This window comes from Tamandua tetradactyla, chromosome 4 (assembly GCF_023851605.1).
Source record: "Tamandua tetradactyla isolate mTamTet1 chromosome 4, mTamTet1.pri, whole genome shotgun sequence".
Classification (NCBI taxonomy): domain Eukaryota; kingdom Metazoa; phylum Chordata; class Mammalia; order Pilosa; family Myrmecophagidae; genus Tamandua; species Tamandua tetradactyla.
In genome coordinates this window covers 65,607,416-65,634,287 of record NC_135330.1, presented here as the reverse complement: position 1 = coordinate 65,634,287, position 26,872 = coordinate 65,607,416, and the positions used below count along the sequence as shown (strand labels likewise).

Sequence of the window (26,872 nt, the reverse complement as noted above, 5' to 3'; positions counted from 1 at the left end):
AGGTTATTCTTACACATTATAAAGATATCCCTTTTTAGTTTACAGCGTATTGGAGTGGCTGGAGAGAAGTACCTGAACCTGGTGAACTGTGTTCCAGCACCCTTAATTCTTGAAGACTGTATAACTATACAGCTTTTACAATGTGACTGTGTGATTGTGAAAACCTTGTGTCTTATGCTCTTTTAGCCAAGGTATGGACAAACGAGTAAAAAAAAATTAAGGAAAAACAAACAAATAAATAATGGGGGGGAGAAGGGGTTAAAAAAATGGGTAGACTGAAATACTAGTGGTCAATGAGAGGGAAGAGTAAGGGTATGGGATGCATGATTTTTTTCTTTTTCTTTTTCTGGAATAATGCAAATGTTCTAAAGATGATCATGGTGAAGAATATATAATTATGTGATGATATTGTGAGCTACTGAGTATATACTGTGGGTGGACTGTCTGTGTGTGAAGATTCCTCAATAAAAATATATTTAAAAAAAAACAGGGGCCAAGATGGCAGACGGGCCAAGATGGCGGCTTAGCAATGTGCGTGCTTTAGTTCGCCCTCCAGAACAACTACTAAATAACCAGAAACAGTACAGAACAGCTCCCGGAGCCATGATAGTGACTGGACACACAGCGTACCCCAGTCTGGACCAGCTGGACTAACTGCGAGTCTTCAGAACAGTGAGTTCCCCAAGCCGCAGCGGCCAGCTGCCGGCGCCCCTCTCCCACAGCTGGCTTCCTGCAGGGAAAGGAAAGAGACTCTAACAGTAGCAGGGACTGAGTTCAACCAAACATCAGCTGTGCATTAATAAACAAATTCTGGCTACTAAAAATAGGCCCCCAACTCAGGCGAAACTGGTCAAGGCAGAAGTCGCCTATTGGGCTAACCAAAAAAGAGGAAAGAGAACGAAACAGAGGCTTTTGTGGCTGTTTCTACGGAGGCTTGGCTGCCTCTGGATTCAGCGGCGGGATTGCACAGGCTGCAACTGGCCCAGGCATAGGCAGAAACAGGCTGCTTTCAGGGCTGTCTCCCACCTGAGCCTTCCCCAGGGGAGCGGTGAAACGCAACTCAGGTGGAATCCCTCTCTCAAGGAATTCAGACCCCAGGGTTTGGCAATTTGAAGCCATTAAAACCAGCCTACAACCTCTCCTCTGTCTCCACCATGCCCCCAGCAGGGAGAGCCTTCCAAAGTTAAAGGAGCCACAACATCTTTTGCTGGTGGGACCTGCAGACAGACAAGTGCCACATACTGGGCAGGATAAGAAAAATAGAGTCCAGAGACTTCACAGGAAAGTCTTTCAACCTGCTGGGTCTCACCCTCAGGGAAAACTGGCGCAGGTGACTCCTTCCCCCTGACAGGAGGCCAGTTTAGTCCGGGAAAACCCGGCTGGAGTGCGTAATACCTATGTAGACCCTCCTAAGGGTGGGGAGGGAAAAGGCACCTTACAAGCTGACAAGAAACAAGAACTGAAAATCACCCTCTGTTAAACAAAACTTAAGCTAGAGGCCCAGAAAAAGCTGAACTGAAGGTCAAAGAACAGATAAACAACAAACTCATCTAGCAAGAAAACCCTAGGTAAGATAAGTGAAAGCAATCTCCAGAATAAACTAATTAAGGTACTTTCAGCAAAAAATAACAAATCACACCAGGAAAATTGAAGATATGGCCCAGTCAAAGGAACAAACCAATAGTTCAAATGAGATACAGGAGCTGAAACAACTAATTCTGAATATACTAACAGAAATGGAAAACCTCATCAAAAACAAAATCAATGAATTGAGGGAGGACATGAAGAAGGCAAGGAATGAACAAAAAGAAGAAATGGAAAGTCTGAAAAAACAAATCACGGAACTTATGGGAATGAAAGATACAGTAGAAGAGATGAAAAAAACAATGGAAACCTACAATGGCAGATTTCAAGAGACAGAGGTTAGGATTAGTGAACTGGAGGATGGAACATCTGAAATCCAAAAAGAAACAGAAACTATAGGGAAAAGAATGGAAAAATATGAGCAGGGGCTCAGGGAATTGAATGATAATATGAAGCGCACAAATATACGTGTTGTGGGTGTCCCAGAAGGAGAAGAGAAGGGAAAAGGAGGAGAAAAAGTAATGGAAGAAACTGTCACTGAAAGTTTCCCAACTCTTATGAAAGACCTAAAATTACAGATCCAAGAAGTGCAGCGCACCCCAAAGAGAATAGATCCAAATAGATGTTCTCCAAGACACTTACTAGACAGAATGTCAGAGGTCAAAGAGAAAGAGAGGATCTTGAAAGCAGCAAGAGAAAAGCAATCCATCACATACAAGGGAAACCCAATAAGACTATGTGTAGACTTCTCAGCAGAAACCATGGAAGCGAGAAGACAGTGGGATGGTATATTTAAATTATTAAAAGAGAAAAACTGCCAACCAAGAATTCTATATCCAGCAAAATTGTCCTTCAAAAATGAGGGAGAAATTAGAACATTTTCAGACAAAAACTCACTGAGAGAATTTTTGACCAAGAGACCAGCTCTGCAAGAAATACTAAAGGGAGCACTAGAGACAGATATGAAAAGACAGAAGAGAGAGGTGTGGAGAAGAGTGCAGAAAGAAGGAAAATTAGATATGACATATAAAATACAAAACGCAAAATGGTAGAGGAAAGTACTACCCAAACAGTAATAACACTAAATGTTAATGGACTGAACTCCCCAATCAAAAGACACAGACTGGCGGAATAGATTAAAAAACAGGATCCTTCTATATGCTGTCTACAGGAAACACATCTTAGACCCAAAAATAAACATAGGTTGAAAGTAAAAGGTTGGGAAAAGATATTTCATGCAAATAACAACCAGAAAAGAGCAGGAATAGCTATACTACAATGCAACAAATTAGACTTCAAATGTAAAACAGTTAAAAGAGACAAAGAAGGATACTATCTACTAATAAAATGAACAACTCAACAAGAAGACATAACAATCATAAATATTTACGCACCGAATCAGAATACCCCAAAATACATGAGGCAAACACTGCAAATACTGAAAAGGGAAATAGACACATCTACCATAATAGCTGTAGACTTCAATTCCCCACTCTCATCAATGGACAGAACATCTAGACAGAGGATCAATAAAGAAACAGAGAATTTGAATATTACAATAAATGAACTAGACTTAACAGACATTTATAGGACATTACACCCCACATCGGCAGGATACATCTTTTTCTCAAGTGCTCATGGATCATTCTCAAAGACAGACCATATGCTGGGTCACAAAGCAAGTCTCAACAAATTTAAAAAGACTGAAATCATACACAACACTTTCTCAGATCATAAAGGAATGAAGATGGAAATCAATAATAGGCAGAGTACCAGAAAATTCACAAATACGTGGGGGCTCAACAACACACTCTTAAACAACCAGTGGATCAAGGAAGAAATTACAAGAGAAATCAGTAAATATCTCGAGGCGAATGAAAATGAAAACACAACATATCAAAACTTATGGGATCATTGGTAACAGAGTCCAGCAGGAGGTAGAAACAGGGTAAGATAATGGGCAATTGGAGTTGAAGGGATACAGACGGTGTAACAGGACTAGATACAAAAACTCAAAAATGGACAGCACAATAATACCTAATTGTAAAGTAATCATGTTAAAACACTGAATGAAGCTGCATCTGAGCTATAGGTTTTTGTTTTGTTTTGTTTTGTTTTGATTTTACTATTATTACTTTTATTTTTTTCTCTATATTAACATTCTATATCTTTTTCGGTTATGTTGCTAGTTCTTCTAAACCGATGCAAATGTACTAAGAAATGATGATCATGCATCTATGTGATGATGTTAAGAATTAATGATTGCATATGTAGAATGGTATGATTTCTAAATGTTGGGTTAATTTCTTTTTTTCCGTTAATTAAAAAAAAAAAAAAAGAGAAGGGGTAATTGGAGCTGAGGGGATACAGACTGTACAACGGGACTGGATATAAAAACTCAGAAATGGACAGCACAATACTACCCAATTATAATGCAATTATGTTAAAACACTGAATGAAGCTGCATGTGAGGTATAGGTTTTTTTTTTCTTTCTATTATTGTTTTAATTCTTATTCTGTTGTATTTTTATTTCTTTTTCTAAATCGATGCAAATGTACTAAGAAATGATGAATATGCAACTATGTGATGTTATTAAGAATTACTGATTGTACATGTAGAATGGAATGATTTCTAATTGCTTTAATTCTTTTTTTAATTAATAAAAAAAAATTCAAAAAAAAAAAAACTTATGGGATGCAGCAAAGGCAGTGCTAAGAGGGAAATTTATTGCCCTAAATGCCTATATCAAAAAAGAAGAAAGGGCAAAAATTCGGGAATTAACTGTCCACTTGGAAGAACTGGAGAAAGAACAGCAAACTAACCCCAAAGTAAGCAAAAGGAAAGAAATAACAAAGATTAGAGCAGAAATAAATGAAATTGAGAACATGAAAACAATAGAGAAAATCAATAAGACCAGAAGTTGATTCTATGAGAAAATCAATAAGATTGATTGGCCCTTAGCAAGACTGACAAAAAGAAGAAGAGAGAGGATGCAAATAAATAAGATCAGAAATGGAAGAGGAGACATAACCACTGACCCCACAGAAAGAAAGGAGGTAATAACAGGATACTATGAACAACTTTATGCTAATAAATACAACAATGTAGATGAAATGGACAAGTTCCTAGAAAGGCATGAACAACCAACTTTGACTCAAGAAGAAATAGATGACCTCAACAAACCAATCACAAGTAATAAAATTGAATCAGTCATTAAAAAGCTTTCCAAAAAGAAAAGTTCAGGACCAGACGGCTTCACATGTGAATTCTACCAAACATTCCAGAAAGATTTTGTACCAGCCCTGCTCAAACTCTTCAAAAAAACTGAAGTGGAGGGAAAGCTACCTAATTCATTCTATGAAGCCAACATCACCCTCATACCAAAACCAGGCAAAGATATTACAAAAAAAAAGAAAACTACAGACAAATCTCTCTAATGAATACAGATGCAAAAATCCTCAACAAAATTCTAGCAAATCGAATCCAGCAACACATTAAAAGAATTATATACATCATGGCCAAGTAGGATTCATCCCAGGTATGCAAGGATGGTTCAACATAAGAAAATCAATTAATGTAATACACCATATCAACAAATCAAAGAAGAAAAATCACATCATCATCTCAATTGATGCAGAGAAGGCATTTGACAAGATTCAATATTCTTTCCTGTTGAAAACACTTCAAAGGATAGGAATACATGGGAATTTCCTTAAAATGATAAAGGGAATATATGAAAAACCCACAGCTAATATCATCCTCAATGGGGAAAAATGGAAAACTTTCCCCCTAAGATCAGGAACAACACAAGGATGTGCACTATCACCACTGTTATTCAACATCATGTTGGAAGTTCTAGCAGAGCAATTAGGCAAGAAAAAGAAATACAAGGCATCAAAATTGGAAAGGAAGAAGTAAAACTATCACTGTTTGCAGATGATATGATACTATACGTTGAAAACCCTGAAAAATCCACAGCAAAACTACTAGAGCTAATAAATCAGTACAACAAAGTGGCAGGTTACAAGATCAACATTCAAAAATCTGTAGTGTTTCTATACACTAGCAATGAACAAGCTGAGGGGGAAATCAAGAAACAAATTCCATTTACAATTGCAACTAAAAGAATAAAATATTTAGGAATAAATTTAACTAAAGAGACAAAGACCTATACAAAGAAAACTACAAGACACTGTTAAAAGAAATCACAGAAGACCTAAACAGATGGTAGGGCATACCATGTTCATGGATTGGAAGACTAAATATAGTTAAGATGTCAATTCTACCTAAATTGATTTACAGATTCAACGCAATACCAATCAAAATCCCAACAACTTACTTTTCAGAAACAGAAAAACCAATAAGCAAATTTATCTGGAAGGGCAGGGTGCCCCGAATTGCTAAAAGTATCTTGAGGAAAAAAAACGAAGCTGGAAGTCTCATGCTGCCTGACTTTAAGGCATATTATGAAGCCACAGTAGTCAAAACAGCATGGTACTGGCATAAAGATAGATATATTGACCAATGGAATCGAATAGAGTGCTCAGATATAGACCCTCTCATCTATGGACATTTGATCTTTGATAAGGCAGTCAAGCCAACCCATTTGGGACAGAACAGTCTCTTCAATAAATGGTGCCTAGAGAACTGGATATCTATATGCAAAAGAATGAAAGAGGACCCGTATCTCACACCCTATACAAAAGTTAACTCAAAATGGATCAAAGATCTAAACATTAGCTCTAAGACCATAAAACAGTTAGAGGAAAATGTAGGGAGATATCTTATGAATCTTATAATTGGAGGTGGTTTTATGGACCTTACACCTAAAGCAAGAGTACTGAAGAAATAAATAAATAAATGGGAGCTCCTCAAAATTAAACACTTTGTGCACCAAAGAACTTCAAGAAAGTAGAAAGACAGCCTACACAATGGGAGACAATATTTGGAAATGACATATCAGATAAAGGTCTAGTATCCAGAATTTATAAAGAGAATGTTCAACTCAACAACAAAAAGACAGCCAATCCAATTACAAAATGGGAAAAGACATGAGCAGACACTTCTCAGAAGAGCAAATACAAATGGCCAAAAGGCACATGAAGAGATGCTCAATGTCCCTGGCCATTAGAGAAATGCGAATCAAAACCACAATGAGATATCATCTCACACCCACCAGAATGGCTATTATCAACAAAACAGAAAATGACAAGTGCTGGAGAGGATGTGGAGAAAGAGGCACACTTATTCACTGTTGGTGGGAACGTCAAACTGTGCAACCACTGTGGAAGGCTGTTTGGCGGTTCCTCAAAAAGCTGAATATAGAATTGCCATATGACCCAGCAATACCATTGCTAGGTATCTACTCAGAGGACTTAAGGGCAAAGACACAAATGGACATTTGCACACCAATGTTTATAGCAGCATTATTTACAATTGCAAGGAGATGGAAACAGCCAAAATGTCCATCAACAGACAAGTGGCTAAACAAACTGTGGTATATACATACGATGGAATATTAGGCAGCTCTAAGACAGAATAAACTTATGAAGTATGTAATAACATGGATGGACCTAGAGAACATTATACTGAGCGAGACTAGCCAAAAACTAAAGGACAAATACTGTATGGTCCCACTGATATGAACCGACATGAGTGAATACACTTGGAATATGTCGTTGGTAACAGAGACCATCAGGAGATAGAAATAGGGTAAGATAGTGGGTAATTGGAGCTGAAGGGATACAGACTGTGCAACAGGACTGGATACAAAAACTCAGAAATGGACAGCAAAATACTACCTAACTGTAATGTAATTATGTTAAAACACTGAATGAAGCTGCATGTGAGAATGATAGAGGGAGGAGGGCTGGGGACATAAATGAAATCAGAAAGAAAGATAGATGTTAAAGATCGAGATGGTATCATCTAGGAATGCCTAGAGTGTATAATAATAGTGAAATGTATAATGTACAAATTTTATAAATGTTTTGGCATGAGGAAGAACAAAGGAATGTCATTACTGCAGGGTGCTGAAAATAGATGATAATTAATACTTTAAAATGTCACCTTATGTGTGAGACTAAAGCAAAAAATGTTTATTCGTTACAAAATTTAGATTTTGACTAGAGCATTTCCTAATATAACTCATGTAGATAGTTTGATTGAATGTCATAAGTACTTGGAATCTCAGGTAGCACATGAGATTTTGTTGGTTTGTCCAGAGTGATCCCCCGATGAATCCCAGAATGATTTCATCAGTGACTGGAAAAGTATTTGCAAGCCCCCTTCTGGGAATGGTGAGATTGGGGGAGAAATTCAACTTCCCCAAGTTGAATTCTTGATATGCTCACAAGCAATGTGGACAACCAAAGCTATAGGCTGAGCCCCCAGTCTTGGGGTTTGTTCACATGAAACTTAACCCCAGAAAGGATAGGTCAAGTCTACTTAAAATTTAGGCCTAAGAGTCACCCCCAAGAGAGCCTCTTTTGTTGCTCAGATGTGGCCCCTCTCTCCAGCCAATATGATGAGCAGTCTCACCACCCTCCCCCTCTCTGCGTGGGACATGACTCCCAGGGGTGTGGACCTTCCTGGCAATGTGGGACAAAGATCCTGGAATGAGCTGAGACTCAGCATCAAAGGACTGAGAAAAACCCTAGAATGAGCTGAGAATTAACACCAAGGGATTCAGAGAACCTTCTGGACCAAAAGGGGGAAGAGTGAAATGAGACAAAGTGTCAATGGCTGAGAGATTCCAAACAGAGTCGAGAGGTTATCCTGGAGGTTATTCTTACGCATTAAGTAGATATCACCTTGTTGTTCAAGAGGTAGTGGAGAGGCTGGAGGGAATTGCCTGAAAATGTAGAGCTGTGTTCCAGTAGCCTTGTTTCTTGATGATGATCGAACAATGATATAGCTTTCACAATGAGATCTGTGAATGTGAAAACCTTATGTCTGATGCTCCTTTTAGCTACTATATCAACAGAAGAGTAGAACATATGGAATAAAAATAAATAATAGGGGGAACAAATGTTAAAATAAATTTAGTTTGAAATGCTAGTGATAAATGAAAGCGAGGGTTAAGGGGTATGGTACGTATAGTTTTTTTCTCTATTATCATTTTATTTCTTTTTCTGTTGTCTTTTTATTTCTTTTTCTAAATCAATGCAAATGTTCTAAGAAATGATGAATATGCAACTATGTGATGATATTAAGAATTACTGATTGTATATGTAGAATGGAATGATATCTAAATGTTTTCTTTGTTAATTTTTTTTAATTAATAAAAAAAGTTAAAAAAAAAGAAAGAAAAAAATAAATTTAGTTTGAAATGCTAGTGATAAATGAAAGTGAGGGGTAAGGGGTATGATATGTATAATCTTTTTTTCTTATCGTTTTATTTCTTTTTCAGTTGTCTTTCGCTTTTTCTGAACTGATGCAAATATTCTAAGAAAGGATGAATATGCAACTATGTGATGATATTGAGAATTACTGATTATATATGTAGAACAGAATGATACGTTAATGTTTTTGTTAATTTTTTAATTAATAAATAAATTTTAAAAAAAGAATTACTGATTGTATATGTAGAATGGAATGATATCTAAATGTTTTGTTTTTTAATTTTTTTAATTAATAAAAAAAGTTTAAAAAAACAAACCAACAAACAAAAGAGTACCCACATACATATTATGGAAGACCCAGAAGGAGAATATAGAATGAGGCTGAAGGAATATTCAAGGAAAAACATGACAGAAAACTTACCAAACTTAATGAAACACATAAATATGCACATGAGGAAGCCCAATGAACCTAAACTGGATAAACCCAATGAGAACCATGCCCAGATATAGTAATCAGTTAGTCCAATGCCAAGGACAAGGGCAGAGTTCTGAAAGCTGTGAGGAAAGCACTAGTTATGTAAAAAGGAAATCCCAATAAAGTTAAGTCAATTTCCTATAAGAAACCATGAAGGGGAAGAAGGCAGAGATACAAAAAATGTCAACTAAGAGTTTTACATTCAACAAGATTTTCTTTCAAAAGTGAGGGAGATACAGTCCAAGGTCACTCCAAGCAAGAGCTTGGAGGGCCACCAGATCCATGGGACCCATAACATAAGTCCTGAAACCCAGTGGGGCCAGCCTCTCCAAGAATATCAACTCATTCCATACCCCTGCCATTACTGTCAACACTCCTTTCCAACTAAACAAGTTAGAATGGGCATGGACCAAGATCACTATGGAGTAAGAGAAGGATCAAAGGAGGAGGAGTTAGAAAAGAGAAGATAGGATTTAACAAATAAGTATGACTGCTGAATCATTATATTGATACTGCTTTTAGCCTCCAGAGTTTTGAAGCAATTAGAAGAAAAAAAACCTGAAACTGTGGAATGGTAACCCATACCAAATTTTAAAAATCTCTCTGTAACTACTGCTTAAGATTTACTTTGAAAATTGTTTTTTTTGTATATATGTTACATTTCACACAAAAAGTTAACATGAAATAACAAATAAATGAATAAATGCAATAAAAAATGAGGAAAAGATTACGATATTCTCAGATAAACAAAAGCTGAGGAAGTTCATTAGCACTAGCCTTGTGCTACAAGCAATACTAAGGGGAATTCTTTAGACAGAAAGGAAAGGACACTAGATGGCAGATCAAAACTGTCTAAAGAAATAAAGAACCCCAGTAAAGGTAACCATATGGGTAATTAGAAATGCCAGTACTACTGTATTTTTAATGTAACTTCACCTCTTACTTCTCACAGGTGCTAAAAAAATCAATGGTTTTGGATATAAAATACTCACAAAGATGTAATTTCTATACCTTCTATTTCTAACAAGTACAAAAAAAAAGTGAGAGGTGGAGAGGCATAGGAATGTGTATACCTATGTGTATACTATTAAAGATACCACAAAGAAAATATGTGAAAAATATGTTAAGAAATGAGAAGGGACTCACAGAAGTACCATAAAAAAATAAAACAACAGATAAATATGGAAATAGTCACTAAAAGAAGAACTAAAGGCCAAAAAAGGGATACGACTGACGAAGACAAAATAGGAAAAAGGCAAAAGCACTACATTATCAAGAGTTACTTTAAATGTAATGGATTCATCTCCAGTCAAAAGGCAGAGATTAGTAGAAGTTATTAAAAAGTATGATCCAAAAAAAAAAAAAAAAAAAAAAAAAAAGTATGATCCAACTATATGCTATTTACAAGACTTACCTAATATTCAAAGACATAAGTAGGTTGAGACTGAAAAGATAGGAAAAATATATACAACACAAGTAGTAACCAAAAGAGTCATGGGATATGTATACCAACAGACACAATATACTTAAAGTAAAAAACTGCTATAAGGGACCGACAGGATCATTATATACTGATAAGGAGTCCACTTCAACAGGAAAACATACAAATATAAATAAATACGCACCTAAGAGCAGACCCCAAAATATTTAAAGCAAATATTGACAAATTTGAAGGATAAAATAGACAATTCTACATCAATAGCAGGAGACTTCAACACTCTTCCAATTCAATCTTTCAATAATGAATAGAACAACTAGACCAAAGATCAATAAGGAAACAGTAGACTTGAACAATAACAGTTAAGATCTAACAGACATACAGAACACTTCATCCCACAGCAGCAAAATACTGGTGTACTGGATCATTCTCCAGAATAGGCCATATGTTAGGTCACAAAACAAGTCTCAATAATTTCAATGTTATCTTTTTTGACCACAATGGAAGGAGGGGAGAAATCAATGACAGAGGGAAAAATGGAAAGTATACTAATACATAGAAATTAAACAACATGCTACTCTTAAACAACCAATTGGTTGAAAAATAAATAATTAGGAATTTAAGGTGATTAAAAATGAAAATTGAACATACCAAAACTGATGGAATGCAGCAAAGGCAATGCTAAAAGGGAAGTCTAATTCCTCAGAAACAAAACACTGAGCTGCCCTATGACCCAGTAATACCTATATGTGGGGTAGCTGATGGCTGGTTAGCTGATGGCTGGGTGTAAGCGGCCGTACTGAGTCAGTCACACAGACGCAGACACACAGCACACGACTCAGGAGACAACCCTCAGGGGAAAATGGAAGGCGTCTGCTTTATTCAGGAAGTGCACAGGCTTATATAGGCTGGAAAGCATGCATGGCTTCTCCAACACCTATACTCAGTATATACACCCAGAAACGTTGAGGGCAGTGACACTAACAGACATTTACACACAGATGTTCATAGTGGCACTGTTCACAATTGCCAATGGATGGAAACAATCCAGGTGCCCAAGAACAGACAGGTGGATAAGCAAAATGTGGTATACATATACGATGGAGTATTATGTAGCATTCATACAAAATGATGTCCTGAAACATATGACAATGTGGATGTACCTTGAGGACATAATGGTGAGTGAAATTAAATCTGACACAAAAGGACAGATACCATATGATTCCATTATTATGACTCTGACAAAGCCACCAGTGTTTGGGGGCAGCTAGAAGGAAAAACCTGACATGAGGGCATGGATGCCCATAACAAACTCTGAGACTGTTTTGCAGCTGCTTGTGGAAGTAAGCTTTGAAAATTATTGCTTTTTTCTTTGCATATTGTTTTACAACAACAAAAAAAAGGGTAAAAAAAAAAAAAACTGTAGGCAGTTACAGTAATGTCAGATAAAATAAATCCCTGAAATAAAAAATTTGAAAATATTTTGTTTGTAGTGACTTATTTTTTGGCATGGGCAGGCACCAGGACTTGAACCCAGGTCTCTGGCATGGCAGGTGAGAACTCTGCTTGCTGAGCCAGCCACCTTGGCCCATCCTATAGTGACTTTTTACTTAATGTTTTGAGAATGCACACAGTTTTGATAGTTAATTAAATAGTATGTAAGATAGTGTTTAATATTCAGAATTTAAGAAACTCTGGGGTGGGCAATGGTGCTGCAGTGGCAGAGTTCTTGCCTGCCATGCCAGAGATCCAGGTTTAATTCCTGGTGCCTGCCCATTGCAAAGAAAAAAAATAAACTCTGGTAGAAAAAGGAAGATTTTTGTCCTGCCTTGCTTTAATTTTACATTGGTTTATGAAACATATATATTGTAAAAACAAGCTTTATGATGATTAGATTTTTTTAATATGCCTATGGATATCCATTTTAGGTGGTTAAGATTTTTCATATATTAACTGTAAAAATATTTGCACCTTCATATTTTCCTGAAATCAGGAAAATATTAAGTAACATATTTAGTAATGCAGATATGTGTAAGAACTTTCTACTTGGTATTTTGAGAATATCCACATTTTGACACCTAATCAAATGGTATCTAAGTTAGTGTTTAATATTTAGAATTTAAGAACTATCTGAATTTGTAATTTTTTCCTGCTGCCTTAATTTTAAATTGGTTTATAAAACTTATTGCACAAACACAGGTTTTATAATAATTATATGGATACTTTATTTAAATATGCCTATGGTTAAACTAAGATCCATTTTTGGTGGTTCTAAGTATATTTTTTGTTTTCTTAAATTATATATATATAATTATATATATATAAAGTTTAATATATATAATAAATACTAATATATATATATATATATATATACACACACACTGACAAACCAAGTGTCAAAGAGCCTTAACACAAACCAAATCAACAACAAAATCCTATATAAGAGAAAGAAACCAACCTTTAGAATAATCTCATCCAGGTGATCAGATGCCCATATATCAGCAAAAAACCACAAACCATAGTAAGAAACAGAAACATGGTCCAAAGGAGCAAATTAAAAATTCACAGAACATACAGAATTATAGAGAAGCTGGAACAACTAATCAAAGAAGGTCAAACAATTCTGCTAAACAAATTCAAGGAGCTGCAGGAAAATACAGCTAAAGAGATACAGGATATTAAAAAGACATGGGGCGGGACTTCCGGAGAAGATGGCGGCTTAGTAAGACACGTGGGTCTTAGTTCCTCCTCCAGAACAGCAACTAAAGAAACAGAAACAATACGAAACAGCTCCCGGAGCCACGACAGAGACCAAAAAGACAGCGTACCCCATTCTGGAACAGCTGAACGGGCAGGGAGAATCCGCTGTGGTGAGATACCCGAGGGGTGCGCGCTTTCCCGGGCCGGGGCGGCTGGCGACCAGGGTCCCTTCCACACACGTGGCTTCCTGGTCCGACTGGGAACGTTGGATAGCGGGGCCCTCGCGCCACGCTTGGCGTCTCGGGCCAGCTGGGCAATTTGGACCGGCACTCCCCCAAGCCGCGGTGGCCAGCGACCCCCCCCACCACGCGCGGTTTCCCGGGCCGACTGTGAGATTCGGATTGGCAAGTTAAAGGAGCCACAGCATCTTTTACTGGTGGGGCCTGCAGACAGACAAGTGCCACGAGCGCCACCTACTGGGCAGGAAAAGAAAAACAGAGCCCAGAGATTTCACAGAAAAACCTTTCAACCAGCCGGGTCCCACACCCAGGGAAATCTGATCAAATGCCCAGACACCAGCAGAAAATAACGGATCACGCTCGGAAAATTGAAGATATGGCCCAGTCAAAGGAACAAACCAATAGTTCAAATGAGATACAGGAGCTGAGACAACTAATGCTGAATATACGAACAGAAATGGAAAACCTCTTCAAAAACGAAATCAATAAACTGAGGGAGGACATGAAGAAGACATGGGCTGAACAAAAAGAAGAAATAGAAAATCTGAAAAAACAAATCACAGAACTTATGGGAGTGAAGGACAAAGTAGAAAAGATGGAAAAAACAATGGATACCTACAATGGTAGATTTAAAGAGACAGAAGCTACAATTAGTGAACTGGAGGATGGAACATCTGAATTCCAAAAAGAAACAGAAACTATAAGGAAAAGAATGGAAAAACTTGAGCAGGGGATCAGGGAACTGAATGACAATATGAAGCGCACAAATATACGTGTTGTGGGTGTCCCAGAAGGAGAAGAGAAGGGAAAAGGAGGAGAAAAACTAATGGAAGAAATTATCACTGAAAATTTCCCAACTCTTATGAAAGACCTAAAATTACAGATCCAAGAAGTGCAGCACACCCCAAAGAGAATAGACCCAAATAGGCGTTCTCCAAGACACTTACTAGTTAGAATGTCAGAGGTCAAAGAGAAAGAGAGGATCTTGAAAGCAGCAAGAGAAAAACAATCTGTCACATACAAGGGAAACCCAATAAGACTATGTGTAGATTTCTCAGCAGAAACCATGGAAGCTAGAAGACAGTGGGATGATATATTTAAATTACTAAAAGAGAAAAACTGCCAACCAAGACTTCTATATCCAGCAAAATTGTCCTTCAAAAATGAAGGAGAAATTAAAACATTTATAGACAAAAAGTCACTGAGAGAATTTGTGACCAAGAGACCAGCTCTGCAAGAAATACTAAAGGGAGCACTAGAGTCAGATACGAAAAGACAGAAGAGAGAGGTATGGAGTAAAGTGTAGAAAGAAGGAAAATCAGATATGATATATATAATACAAAAGCCAAAATGGTAGAGGAAAATATTATCCAAACAGTAATAACACTAAAAGTTAATGGACTGAATTCCCCAATCAAGACATAGACTGGCAGAATGGATTACGACCCAGCAATACCACTGCTAGGTATCTACTCAAAGGACTTAAGGGCAAAGACACAGACGGACATTTGCACACCAGTGTTTATAGCAGCATTATCTACAATTGCAAAGAGATGGAAACAGCCAAAATGTCCATCAACTGACGAGTGGCTAAACAAACTGTGGTGTATACCTACGATGGAATATTATGCAGCTTTAAGACAGACTAAACTTATGAAGCATGTAATAACATGGATGGACCTAGAGAACATTATGCTGAGTGAGTCTAGCCAAAAACTAAAGCACAAATACTGTATGGTCCCACTGATGTGAACCGACATTCGAGAATCAACTTGGAATATATCATTGGTAACAGAGACCAGCAGGAGTTAGAAACAGGGTAAGATAATGGGTAAGTGGAGCTGAAGGGATACAGACTGTGCAACAGGACTAGATACAAAAACTCAAAAATGGACAGCACAATAATACCTAATTGTAATGTAACTATGTTAAAACATTGAATGAAGCTGCATCTGAACTATAGTTTTTGTTTGTTTGTTTGTTTGTATCTTTTGTTTTTGTTTTTTCTTTTTCCTTTTTTATATATATATATATTTTATTATTATTATTTTAATTTTCTTCTCTATATTAACATTCTATATCTTTTTCTGCTGTTTTGCTAGTTCTTTTCCTAAATCGATGCAAATGTACTAAGAAATGATGATCATACATCTATGTGATGATACTAAGAATTACTGAGTGCATATGTAGAATGGAATGGTTTCTAAATGTTGTGTTAATTTCTTTTCTTTTTTTTAATTAATAAAAAAAAGACATGGGGCAAGCATGTCTAATAGAATGTATGGAAAGGAAAGGCAAAATAGATGAGATTAAAAATACATAAAAGGCATACACAGCAGATTTGAACATGCAGAAGAAAGGATTAATGACCTAGAGTGCATGACAGGATCAATGACCTAGAGGGCATAACATCCAAAATAGAAAGACAAAAGAACAAATAAAGAATGGAAAAAATTGAGCAGGATCTCAGGAATGTGAAGAACAGCAAGAAGTGCATAAACATGTACCATGGGTATCCCAGAAGGAGAAGAAAAGGGAAAAGGGGCAGAAAGAAAATTTGAGGAAATAATGGCTGAAAACTTTCCAACTCTTATGAAAGACATAAATATACATATCCAAGAAGCACAATGTACTTCAAATGGAACCAATCTGAATAGACCTATGCTAAGACACAGATAAATCAGTCAACTGCCAAAAATAAACAGAAAATTCTGAAAGCAGCAAGAGAAAAGCAATCCATCACATGCAAGGATACTCGCCTGATTCCTCAACAGAAACCATGGAAGTGAGAAGGAAGTAATATGATAAATTTAAGTTACTGAAAGAAAAAATCTGCCAGTAAGAATTCTTTATTTGGTGAAACTGTCCTTCAAAAATGAGGGAGGTTGGGCCACAGTGACTCAGCAGGCAGAGTTTTCACCTGCCATGCTGGAGACGCAGGTTCAAATCCTGGTGCCTGCTCATGCAAAAAAAAATTAGGGAGAGTGAGGCATGCAACTAGGTGAGTGAACCTTAAAGACTGCATATTGAATGAAATGTCAGAAACCAAAAGACAAATATTATCATGCCTCACTCATTAACTATAATATACAAACTTTTGAAGTCAAAAGCATGGTTATCAGATTATCCTACTGTAAAGAGTCTTAGCTTGTAAGTTCTTACAGCAGTCACATATATTCACAAGTTGTAATTATTATTTCTAAATTCTGAGATACTCAGCTGTTTGTTTATAACCTGATTATTCCCAGAAACTTCGGGTATTTATGTGACACCTGAGACTCAGAAGTAGAGCTCTGAAGCTATGAAACTCAGTAGTACTCCATGTAGGAACTGTTTAAAAACTGGAAAAAGGGCTCTGACTTAGAGTTATGAATAAAGCTGACCTGGATAGGATGAAGGTAAATCAGAATACAGGGTAAAGGATGATATCGTTCATTATTTTAAAACGTCAACTTCTGGGTGAGACCAAAGGGAGAGATGTTTATTTGGTACAAAATTTATATTTTCAGGAGTACATTTCCTAATTCAACTTCTATTGTCAGTTTAGTTGAACATCATAAGTACCCGGAATCTTGAATAGAGCGTGAAACTTTGTTGGTTTGTCCAGGTTAGTATCCCAGAGTAATTTGGGCAGTGGATGAAGAAATATTTGCAAGGTCCCCTTCGGGTACTAGGGAGAAAGGAGGAAATATTCAAATTTCCCATTTGGAGAACTTCTGATACTCTTGGCAAGCAATGGAGACAACCAAATCAATAGGCCAAGCCCTCAATCTTGGGGTTGCCCCTATGAAACTTATTCCTGCAAAAGGTAGGCTATACCTACTGATAATTATGTTTAAGAGCACCCCCAAGAGAACCTCTTTTGTTGCTCAGATATGACCTCTCTCTCTAAGCCAATTCAGCAAGTGAACTCACTGCCCTCACCCTGCTACATGGGACATGACTCCCAGGGATGTAAATCTCCCTGAAAAATAAATAAATAAATAATAGGGAGACATAATGGGTAAAATTGTGTAGATTAAAATACTGTGTGTCAATGAGAGGGAGGGGTAAGGGATATGGAACATATGAGTTCTTTATTCTTTTTTTTGAAATTATGCAAATTTCTAAACATGTTAATGGTAAAGAATACACTACTCTGTGATAATATATTGTGAACCACTGATTATATAATAAGATTGAACCGCATGTGTGTGAAAATTTCTCAATAAAACCATTTTTAAAAAAATAAGGGAGAGGGCAGGGCCATGGTAGCTCAGCAGGCCGAGTTCTCACCTGCCATACTGGAGACCCGGGTTTGATTTCTGGTGTCTGCCCATGCAAAAAAGAAAATAATAATAATAAATAAATATTAAAAATAAAAAGGGAGAAAAAATAAAAAATAAGGGAAAGCTTCTTCACAGATAGAAGCTGAGTGTGTTCATTAACAAGAGACCTGCCCTACAAGAAATAGGATAGGGAGCTCTGCAGAATGAAAAGAAATGTCAGGAAAGAGAGGCTTTGAGGAATTAAGACTGTCAGTAAGGGTAACTAGAAGGGTCTAGAGAGAGACAAAAACAAGATATGATATATATGAAAACCAAAGTTTAAATGATTGAAGAAAGTACTGCCATTACAGTAATAACACTGAATGTTAATGGAGTAAATTCCCCAATCTAAAGACACAGAATGGCAGAATGGATGAAAACATATACTCCATTCTTATCCTGTCTATAAGAGACTCACATTAGACTCAAGGATACAAAAAGGTTGAAAGTGAAAGGCTAGAAAAACGATATTCCAAACAAACAGAAACCAAAAAGGAACTGAGGTAGCTATACTAATATCGGACAAAGAAAACATGAAACGCAAAAATGTTACAAGAGACGAAGAAGGACATTCATTATATATTAGCAAAAGGGGCAATCCTCCAAGAAAAGATAACAAACATAAATATCTATGCACCTAACCAAGGTGCTCCAAAATACATGAGGCAAACACTGGCTAAAATTAAGGAGAGTAATAGATGTCTCCACAATAAGAGACTTCAATACCTCATTCTCATGAATAGTTAAAACATCCAGACAGAGGAACAATAAGGAAAGAGAGAACTTGAATAAAATGATAAATGAACTAGACCTAATAGATATGTACAGAATATTTCATCTAAAAACAGCTGGACATACATTGTACTCAATTGTTTGTGGATCATTCTCTAGGATAAACCACATCTTAGGTCACAAAACAGGTCTCAATAAATTTAAAAAGACTGAAATTATACAAAGCATTTTCTCTGATCATAATGGGTTGAAGCTGGAAATCAATAACAGTTGGAGAACCAGAAAATTCACAGATATATGGAGGTTAAACAAAACACTCTTAAACACCGAGTAGATCAAAGGAGAAATTGCAAGAGAAATAAGTAAATATCTTGAGATGAATGAAAATGAGAACACAACATATCAAAATGTAATGAAAGCAGTGCTGAGAGATGAACTTATATCCCAAACACCCACAGGTTTGAAATTGTATGTACCCCAGAAAAGCCGCATCTTCTCTCCTAATCCAATCTTGTGGGTGCAGACCCATTGTTTAGAGCAGAAACTCTTACTGGATGGTTTCCACGGAGATGTGACACACCCAACTGTGGATGTAACCTCTTGATTAGATGGAGATGTGACCCTGCCCATTCAAGGTGAGTCCTGATTAGTTTACTGGAGTTCCTTAAAAGGGAAAATTTAGGAGGAAGGGCAGATGTTTGGAGAACAGTTGCTAGAGAGGCAACAAGAGATGCAGACACTTGAAGATGCTTGGAGAGCCAACAGAGAGAGAGCAGACACATGGACACAGAGATTTGGAGATGCACAGTCCAGCAGACATTGCCATGTGCCTTCCCAGGAGATGTTAAACAAGCCAGAACTCAGAGCTGTGTACCAGAGGAGCTGCGAAAAGGTCAACAGACGTTTAGAGAGGAAATCACTGGCATGAGAAGCTGAAAGCAAAAGAATCTGGAACAAATTAATTAATTAAAAAGAACCTGGAACAAGGACTTTCAGACGTCAACACACATGCCTCTGTCTTTTCTGACAGAGAAATTCCAAACATCCTCAGCCTTTCTTGAATCAAGGTATCTTTCTGCGGATGCCCTAGTTTGGACATTTTTACGGTCTTAGAACTGTAAACTTGTAACTTAACAAATTCCCTTTATAACAGCCAACCCATTTCTGGTACACCGCATTTCCAGCAGCACTGGTATACCAAAACACACTTTAAGAAAGAAGAAAATTAAAAGCCTAACTGTACACCTGGAGGAACTAGAAAGAGAACAGCAAACTAATCCCAGAGCAAGCAAAAGGAAAGAAATAACAGATTAGCGCAGAAATAAATGAAATTGAGAACATAAAAGAATCAACAAAACCAAAAGTTGGTTCTTTCAGAAGATTAACTGGCAAACCCTTAGCTAGACCAGCCAAGAAAAAAAGAGAGAAGATGTAAATAAATACACTCAGAAGTGAGGGGATACATTACTATTGACTCCACAAATAAAAATGATAATAATAGGATACTATGAACAATGTATATGTCAACAAAGTAGACCACCTAAATGAAATACATAATCTTATATAAACACACTATGCCAGTTTTAAAGCTGCTATGTACCCCAGAAAAACCATGTCTTTTTCCCTGATCGAATCTTGTGGGTGCAGTCATGTTTCTTTTAATCCTGATTCAATATTGTAGGGTGGAAATACTTTGATCGGACTGTTTCCATGGAAAAGTGACACACCCAACTGTGGGTGTGACATTTTGATTAGATGGAGATGTAACTCCCCCATTCAAGGTGGGTCTTTATTAGTTTGAGTCCTTTAAAAGGGGAAACACTTGGAGAAACCTCAGGTGCAGACAGAGACCTCTGGAGATGTAGAGCCCAGCAAATGTCACCATGTACCTTCCCATGAGATGTTAAGCAAACCAGAACCCAGAGTTGTGTCTCAGAAGAATTAAGTGAAGGCCCACTGATGCTGAGAGGAAACCACTGGCATGAGAAGTTGGAAGCAATGGAACCTGGAAAAATGACCAGCAGATGCCAGCCACATGCCTTTCCAGCTGACAGAGAAATCCCAAACATCATCAGTCTTTCTTGAATCAAGGTATCTTTCTGTGGATGCCCTAGTTTGGACATTTTTATAGCCTTAGAACTGTAAACTTGTAACTTAATAAATTCCCTTTTTAAAAGCCATTTTCCACTTCTGGTATAATGCATTATGGCAGCCATTAGCAAACTAAAACACACACTAACAAACTACACTGACTCTAGAAGAGATAGAAGACCTCAACAAATAAATCACAGGTAAAGAGACTGACTCAGTCATCAAAAACCTATCAAGAAAGAAAAATGTCCAGGACCAGATGGCTTCAAAGGGGAATTCTACCACGCATCTGAAGACTACCAATCCTCCTCAAATTCTTCCAAAAATTAAAGAGGAGAGAACACTACCTAAATGATTCTATAAAGCCAACATCACCCCAATACCAAAGCCAAGGATACTACAAGAAAAGAAAATTACAAACCAATTTCTCTAATTCATATGCAAAAATCCTCTACAAAATACTTGCAAATTAAATCAAACAGCACATGAAAAGAATTATACACCATGATCAAGTGGGTTTTATACCAGATAGGCAAGAATAGCTCAACATAAGAAAATCAATTAATGTAATACACCACATTAACAAATTGAAGGGGAAAAGCCAAGCAATCATCTCCATTGATGCAGAAAAGGTATCTGACAAACTCCAAGATCCTTTCTTAATAAAAACACTCCAAAAGATAGAAGAAAACTTCCTTAATATAATAAAGGGCATACATAAAAACCCATAGTTAACGTCATACTCAACAGTGAAAGAATGAAAGTTTTCCCTCAAAGATTTGGAACAAGGAAAGGATGATCATTATTATTTATCATTATGCTGGAAGTTCTAGCTAGAGCAGTTATGCAAAAAAAAGAAATAAGACATCTGAGTTTGTTTGAAACTGTTGGTGCCCCCCAAAATGCCATGTTCTTTAATCCTCATTAAATATTGCTGGGTGGGGTCTTTTTTATTGTTTCCATGGAGATGTGGCCCACCCAAATGTGGGTAGTAACTTTTGAGTAGATGGTTTCCATGGAGGTGTGTCTCCACCCATTCAAGGTGGGGTTGCTTACTGGAATCCTTTAAGAGTGAGCGATTTTGGTAAACCTTTAGTGCCAACAGAGCCCTCACAGCCAGAGATCTCTGGATATGCAGAAGGAAAATGCCCCCAGGGAAGCCTTATGAAATGAGGAGAGAAAACTAGCAGACGTCACCACGGGTCTTCCCAGCTGAGAGGTGTCCAGAAGCCAGAGACCCAAGCAGGCACCAGCCACATAACTTCCCAACTGATGAGGTGTTCTGGATGGTATCAACCTTTCTTGAGTGAAGGTAATCTCATGTTGGTGCCTTAATTTGGATATTTTCATGGCCTTAGAACTGTAAACTTGCAACTTAATAAATTTTCTTTTTAAAAGCCATTCTGTTTTATTGCATTTTGGCAGCTTTAACAAACTAAAACAGATTCTAATACCAGAGAAGTGGGCTGCTGTGGTTTACAAATACCAAACATGTTGGAATAGCTTTTTAAATGGATATGGGTAAGATTCTGGAAGAGTTGTAAGGAGCTTGATAGAAGGTCTAGAATGCTCTGAAGAAACTGTTGGTAGAAATGTGTACTCTAAAGATACCTTTGAAGAGGCTTTAGACAGAAATGAGGAAGTGTCATTGTAAACTGGAAGGAAGTTGACCTTTGTTTTAAAATGGCAGATAATCTGGAAAAAATGACCACTGGTTTTGGATGGAAGGCAAACTTTAAAAGCCAAATTTTAAAAGCTGGGATACTTAGCTGAAGATTTTCCGAATTAAATGTGGAAAGTATAGCCTGGTTTCTGCTTGTAGCTTATTGTTAAATGTGACATGAAAGAAATAAGGTGAGAACTGAACTCTTGAGTACAAAGCAAACAGAAATCGATGGTCTGGAAAATTCTGGGCTTCCAGAAAATAAAAACCCAGTGACTAAGGCCCCATATGAGGATTTACCAAATATGGCACCAGTCAGCCATTTCAGAAAAAAAAACAAGAGGGTTGGAGATGGGAGTTATCCAGAAAGAATTTGTGGAAAGTCTTATTGTCTGATGGCTATGATCCCTGCCTACTAAATAGAAAATCAACAAGAGTGTTGTGGGTTCTATATAAATGGAACCCCTGCCAATCTGTAATAAATGGGACAAAAAGGGACAAATTGGAGGAAAATGGCTTCAAAGGCAGAACAATGGAAGCTAAAGGTCTGAAGTCAGGAAGTCTCCACCCATGCACTCGGAGAAGACGAATTTGCCCTGAAGGAAGAGGGTGGGTCTTCTAACGGGATGTTCATGTGCCGTCTCAGGCCTTGGAAAGGGAGGAGCATGTTCTTTGGGGTTTGGGGAAGAGCCTGGCTGCCACCTCATGGTTCTGGAGGGGTTGAGTATGTACCCCAGAAATGGCAAAGAGCCCACATGCTGCCCCAATGCCTGGAGAGAGTGGCGCAAATAAAAAGGTAGTCTCCACAGTGTCCACCAAGGTTGCATTTGGGGAAAGTTGGGCCATTGCATAGGCCCTGGAAAAGGGTGTGACTGCTGTTTTCTAAAGCCCCAAATATAAATGACTCTCAGGCTCTGAAATCGAATGGAGCTTCCCTGCTGGTTTTAGGAACTGTTTGGGACCTTTGACCCCTGTGTTCCTTTTCCTTCCAATTTCTCCCTATGGAAATGGAAATATGTATCCTATGACTGTCCCTCCTTTGTATGTTGGCAGCTGGTAACTTCTTCTGAGTTTTATAGGTCCAGCGTGAGAGGAGAACTTTACCTTAGGACAGACCATGCCTGTAGCTGAGTTTGATGACATTTTATAGTTTCTGATTTTGTGTTGTTACTAAAATGGTTTAAGGCCTTCTGATATTGCAATGGAATGAATATATTTTGCATAGGGAAAGAACACATCTTTTTGAGGTCCAGAGGGTTGGATGTGCTGGTATGAAACTATCGCATACCTCAGAAAAGCCATGTTCTTTAATCCTCATTCAATATTGCTAGGTAGGATCTTTTTTATTAATTCCATTGAGATGTGATCCACCCAAATGTGGGTGGTAACTTTTTATTAGATGATTTCCATGGCAATGTGTCTCTACCCATTGCTTACTGGAGTCCTTTAAGAGGACACAATTTTAGAAAAAGTTTCAGGGCTGACAGAACCCACACAGCCAGATATCTTTGGAGATGCAGAAGGAAAACGCCCCAGGGAAGCCTTATGAAATGAGGAGAGAAAGCTGGCAGACGCCGCCATGGGCCTTTCCAGCTGAGAGAGGTGTCCAGAAGCCAGAGACCCCAGCAGATGCCAGCCACAGAACTTCCCAGCTGACAGATGTGCTCAGATGGTATCAGCCTCTCTTGAGTGAAGGAAACCTCTAACTGATGCCTTAATTTGGACATTTTCATGGCCTTAGAACAGTAAACTTTTGTAACTTAATAAGTTCCCTTTCTTAAGAACCGTTCCATTTCTGATATATTGCATTCCAGCACCTTTAACAAACTAAAGCAGCATCCAAATTGGAAAATAAAACTTTCACTGTTTGCAGATGAAAGTCTTAAAAAAAACTACAATAAAGCTACTAATGCTAATAAATAAATTCAGCAAAGTAAAGATATATAATATCAACAGGCAAAAATCAGTAGTGTTTCTATATGCTAGTAATGAGCAACCTGAGGAGGAAATGTTTAAAAATCCACTTACAAAGGCAACAACAAGAATCAAATATCTAGGAATAAATTTAACCTAGGATATAAAGGACCTGTATTCAGAAAACAACAAAACACTGCTAAAAGCATGCAAGGAAGACTTAAATAAATGAAAGGACATTCCATGCTCATGGACTGGGAGACCACCTATCATTAAGACATCAATTCTACCCAAACTGATTTAAAGATATTCTTTGAGACCACAGGAAGAAAGATTTATTTGGTCTGGAAATGAAAATTTCTGTAGCACATAATTTATTTCAATCTACCTGTATAGTTCATTTGAAAAAGTGAAACACAAGAACCCAGAATAAGAAAAAGGTCCTTTAACCCTGTATAGCCTGAGATAACGTCTCAATACATCCCAGAGTATTTTAAAGCAGATAATGAAAAAGTATTGCCAAGTCCCTGGAGGGATGGGAGAGAAAATAATGAACTATTAAACTTTACCTTCAGAAAATCCCCTTATACTGTGTCAAACTTTAGGGATGTCCAAACATGCCCTCTTATGTAGGTAGCAGAGAAGCTTAGCCTACCTATAGGTATACCTAAGAGTTACTTCTGGAGGACTTCTTTTGTTGCTCAGATGTGGCCTCACTCTCTCTAAGCCCAACTCTGCAAGTGAAATCACTGCCCTCCCTGCTACATGCGACATGACATCCAAAGGTGAAAGTCTCCCTGGCAACGTGGGAGATGACTCCAAGGGATGAATGCAGCCCTTGGCACTATGGCATCAACAATTCCATCCTGACCAAAAGGAGGAAAAGAAGTGTAACTAATAAGGTATCAGTGACAGAGTTCAAATAGAGTCAAGAGGCTACTCTGGAGATTGTTCTTATGCTAGCTTCAGTTAGACACTTTTTCCTATCATAACCTGCCAAACTCCAACCAGGACCATTCCAGTCAATTCTAAAGAATACCTAGGGCAATATATAAGATTCCACAAGGGTTCCATGCACTAGAGTAACTTTCCAGAAACCTACAACTTCCAGATAAGTCCCTGGACCAGATGAGTCCTGAAACTTAGAGGGCCAAGCGTCTCCAGAAGTTCCATCTCCCTACCCCATATTATTGACAGGCCCTTCCAACATGAAAAAGTTAGAATGGACATAGCCCAAATATTGCTAAAGAATGGGATAGAAAGATCAAAGGTGATGGTGGATTTATACAGAGAAGATAGGACTTAACAAATGACTATGATTGCTGAATCATTAAATTCATATCTCTTTTGTCTGCAGTATCTTAGAGCAGCTAGAAGTAAAAACCTAAAATTGTGGAAATGTAACCCATGTCAAACTCTGGACAATGGGTTCACAACAAGAAAATATGTTCTACAGCTAATTGTGGTATTGTGCTTTAAAATGTATTGCTTGCTTCTATATATGTTATTTGTCCACAAAAAAGAAAGTAAGTCAATTGTGGTGATTAAAAAGAAGTATTTAAGCCCTCTACCCTCCTATATGCTGGAGCAGCTAGAAGAAAAAATCTGAGATGATGGTATGGTAGCCCATGACAAACTCTGAGATCTGTCCTGCAACTACTTGTTGAACAACGCTTTGAAAACTATTGTTTTGTTATTTCTTCGCTTTGTATATATACTATACAATAAAAAAGTTAAAAAAAAAAAAATCAGAGCTTTAGCTTTCCTTGTTGAAAAGTGCTTTGAAAACTGCCGCCTTTATGGTAATTCATATTTTAAAATGTTAACTTATGTGTGAGAATTAAGCAAAAAAGTTTATTTGGTACATTTCCTAATATAACTTATGCATTTTCTAATATAACTTATGTGGACAACTTAATTAAACACCACAGTACTTGGAACCTTGAGCAGGGCATGAGATTTTGTAGGTTTGTCCAGAGTGATGCCCCAATGAATCCCAGAGTGATTTGAACAGTGAATAAAAAAATATTTGCATAAAAAGTATTTACAAAGTCCCCTTGGGGGAATGGTGAGAAAGGGGGAAAATCCAACTTCCCCAAAGTGGCAAACTCTTGATATTCTCACAAGCAGTGGGGACAACCAAAGCTATAGGCTGAGTTCCCAATTATTCAAACGAAACTTAACCCTGCAAATGATAGGCTAAGCCTACTTAAAATTAGGCCTAAGAGTCACCCCTAAGAGAACCTCTTCTGTTGCTCAGATGTGGCCTCTCTCTCAACCAACACAACAAACGAACTCACTGCCCTCCCTCTCTCTATGTGGAACATGACTCCCAGGGGTATGGACCTTCCTGGCAACGTGGGACAGAAATCCTAGAATGAGCTG

General features: G+C 37.6%; 1 protein-coding gene across 7 annotated transcripts in view; it reads right to left on the bottom strand.

Moving 5' to 3' along the window:
- Positions 1-26,872, bottom strand: part of CD46 (CD46 molecule) — an 87,842-nt gene that overhangs the window by 41,892 nt on the left and 19,078 nt on the right. For 2 of the 7 annotated variants that reach the window (XR_013174281.1, XM_077157660.1), the window contains exon 1: positions 19,296-26,523. The exons of 1 other annotated variant lie outside the window; for it this stretch is intronic. Coding sequence is in view for 5 of the 6 variants with exons in the window: in XM_077157660.1 (XP_077013775.1) it covers positions 19,296-19,449 (154 nt within the window). In the remaining variant the exon portion in view is untranslated. Of the gene's footprint in view, positions 1-19,295; positions 26,524-26,872 lie in introns of those variants that run through there. 4 more of the 7 variants (XM_077157662.1, XM_077157664.1, XM_077157659.1 and 1 more) reach the window with 3 other exon arrangements.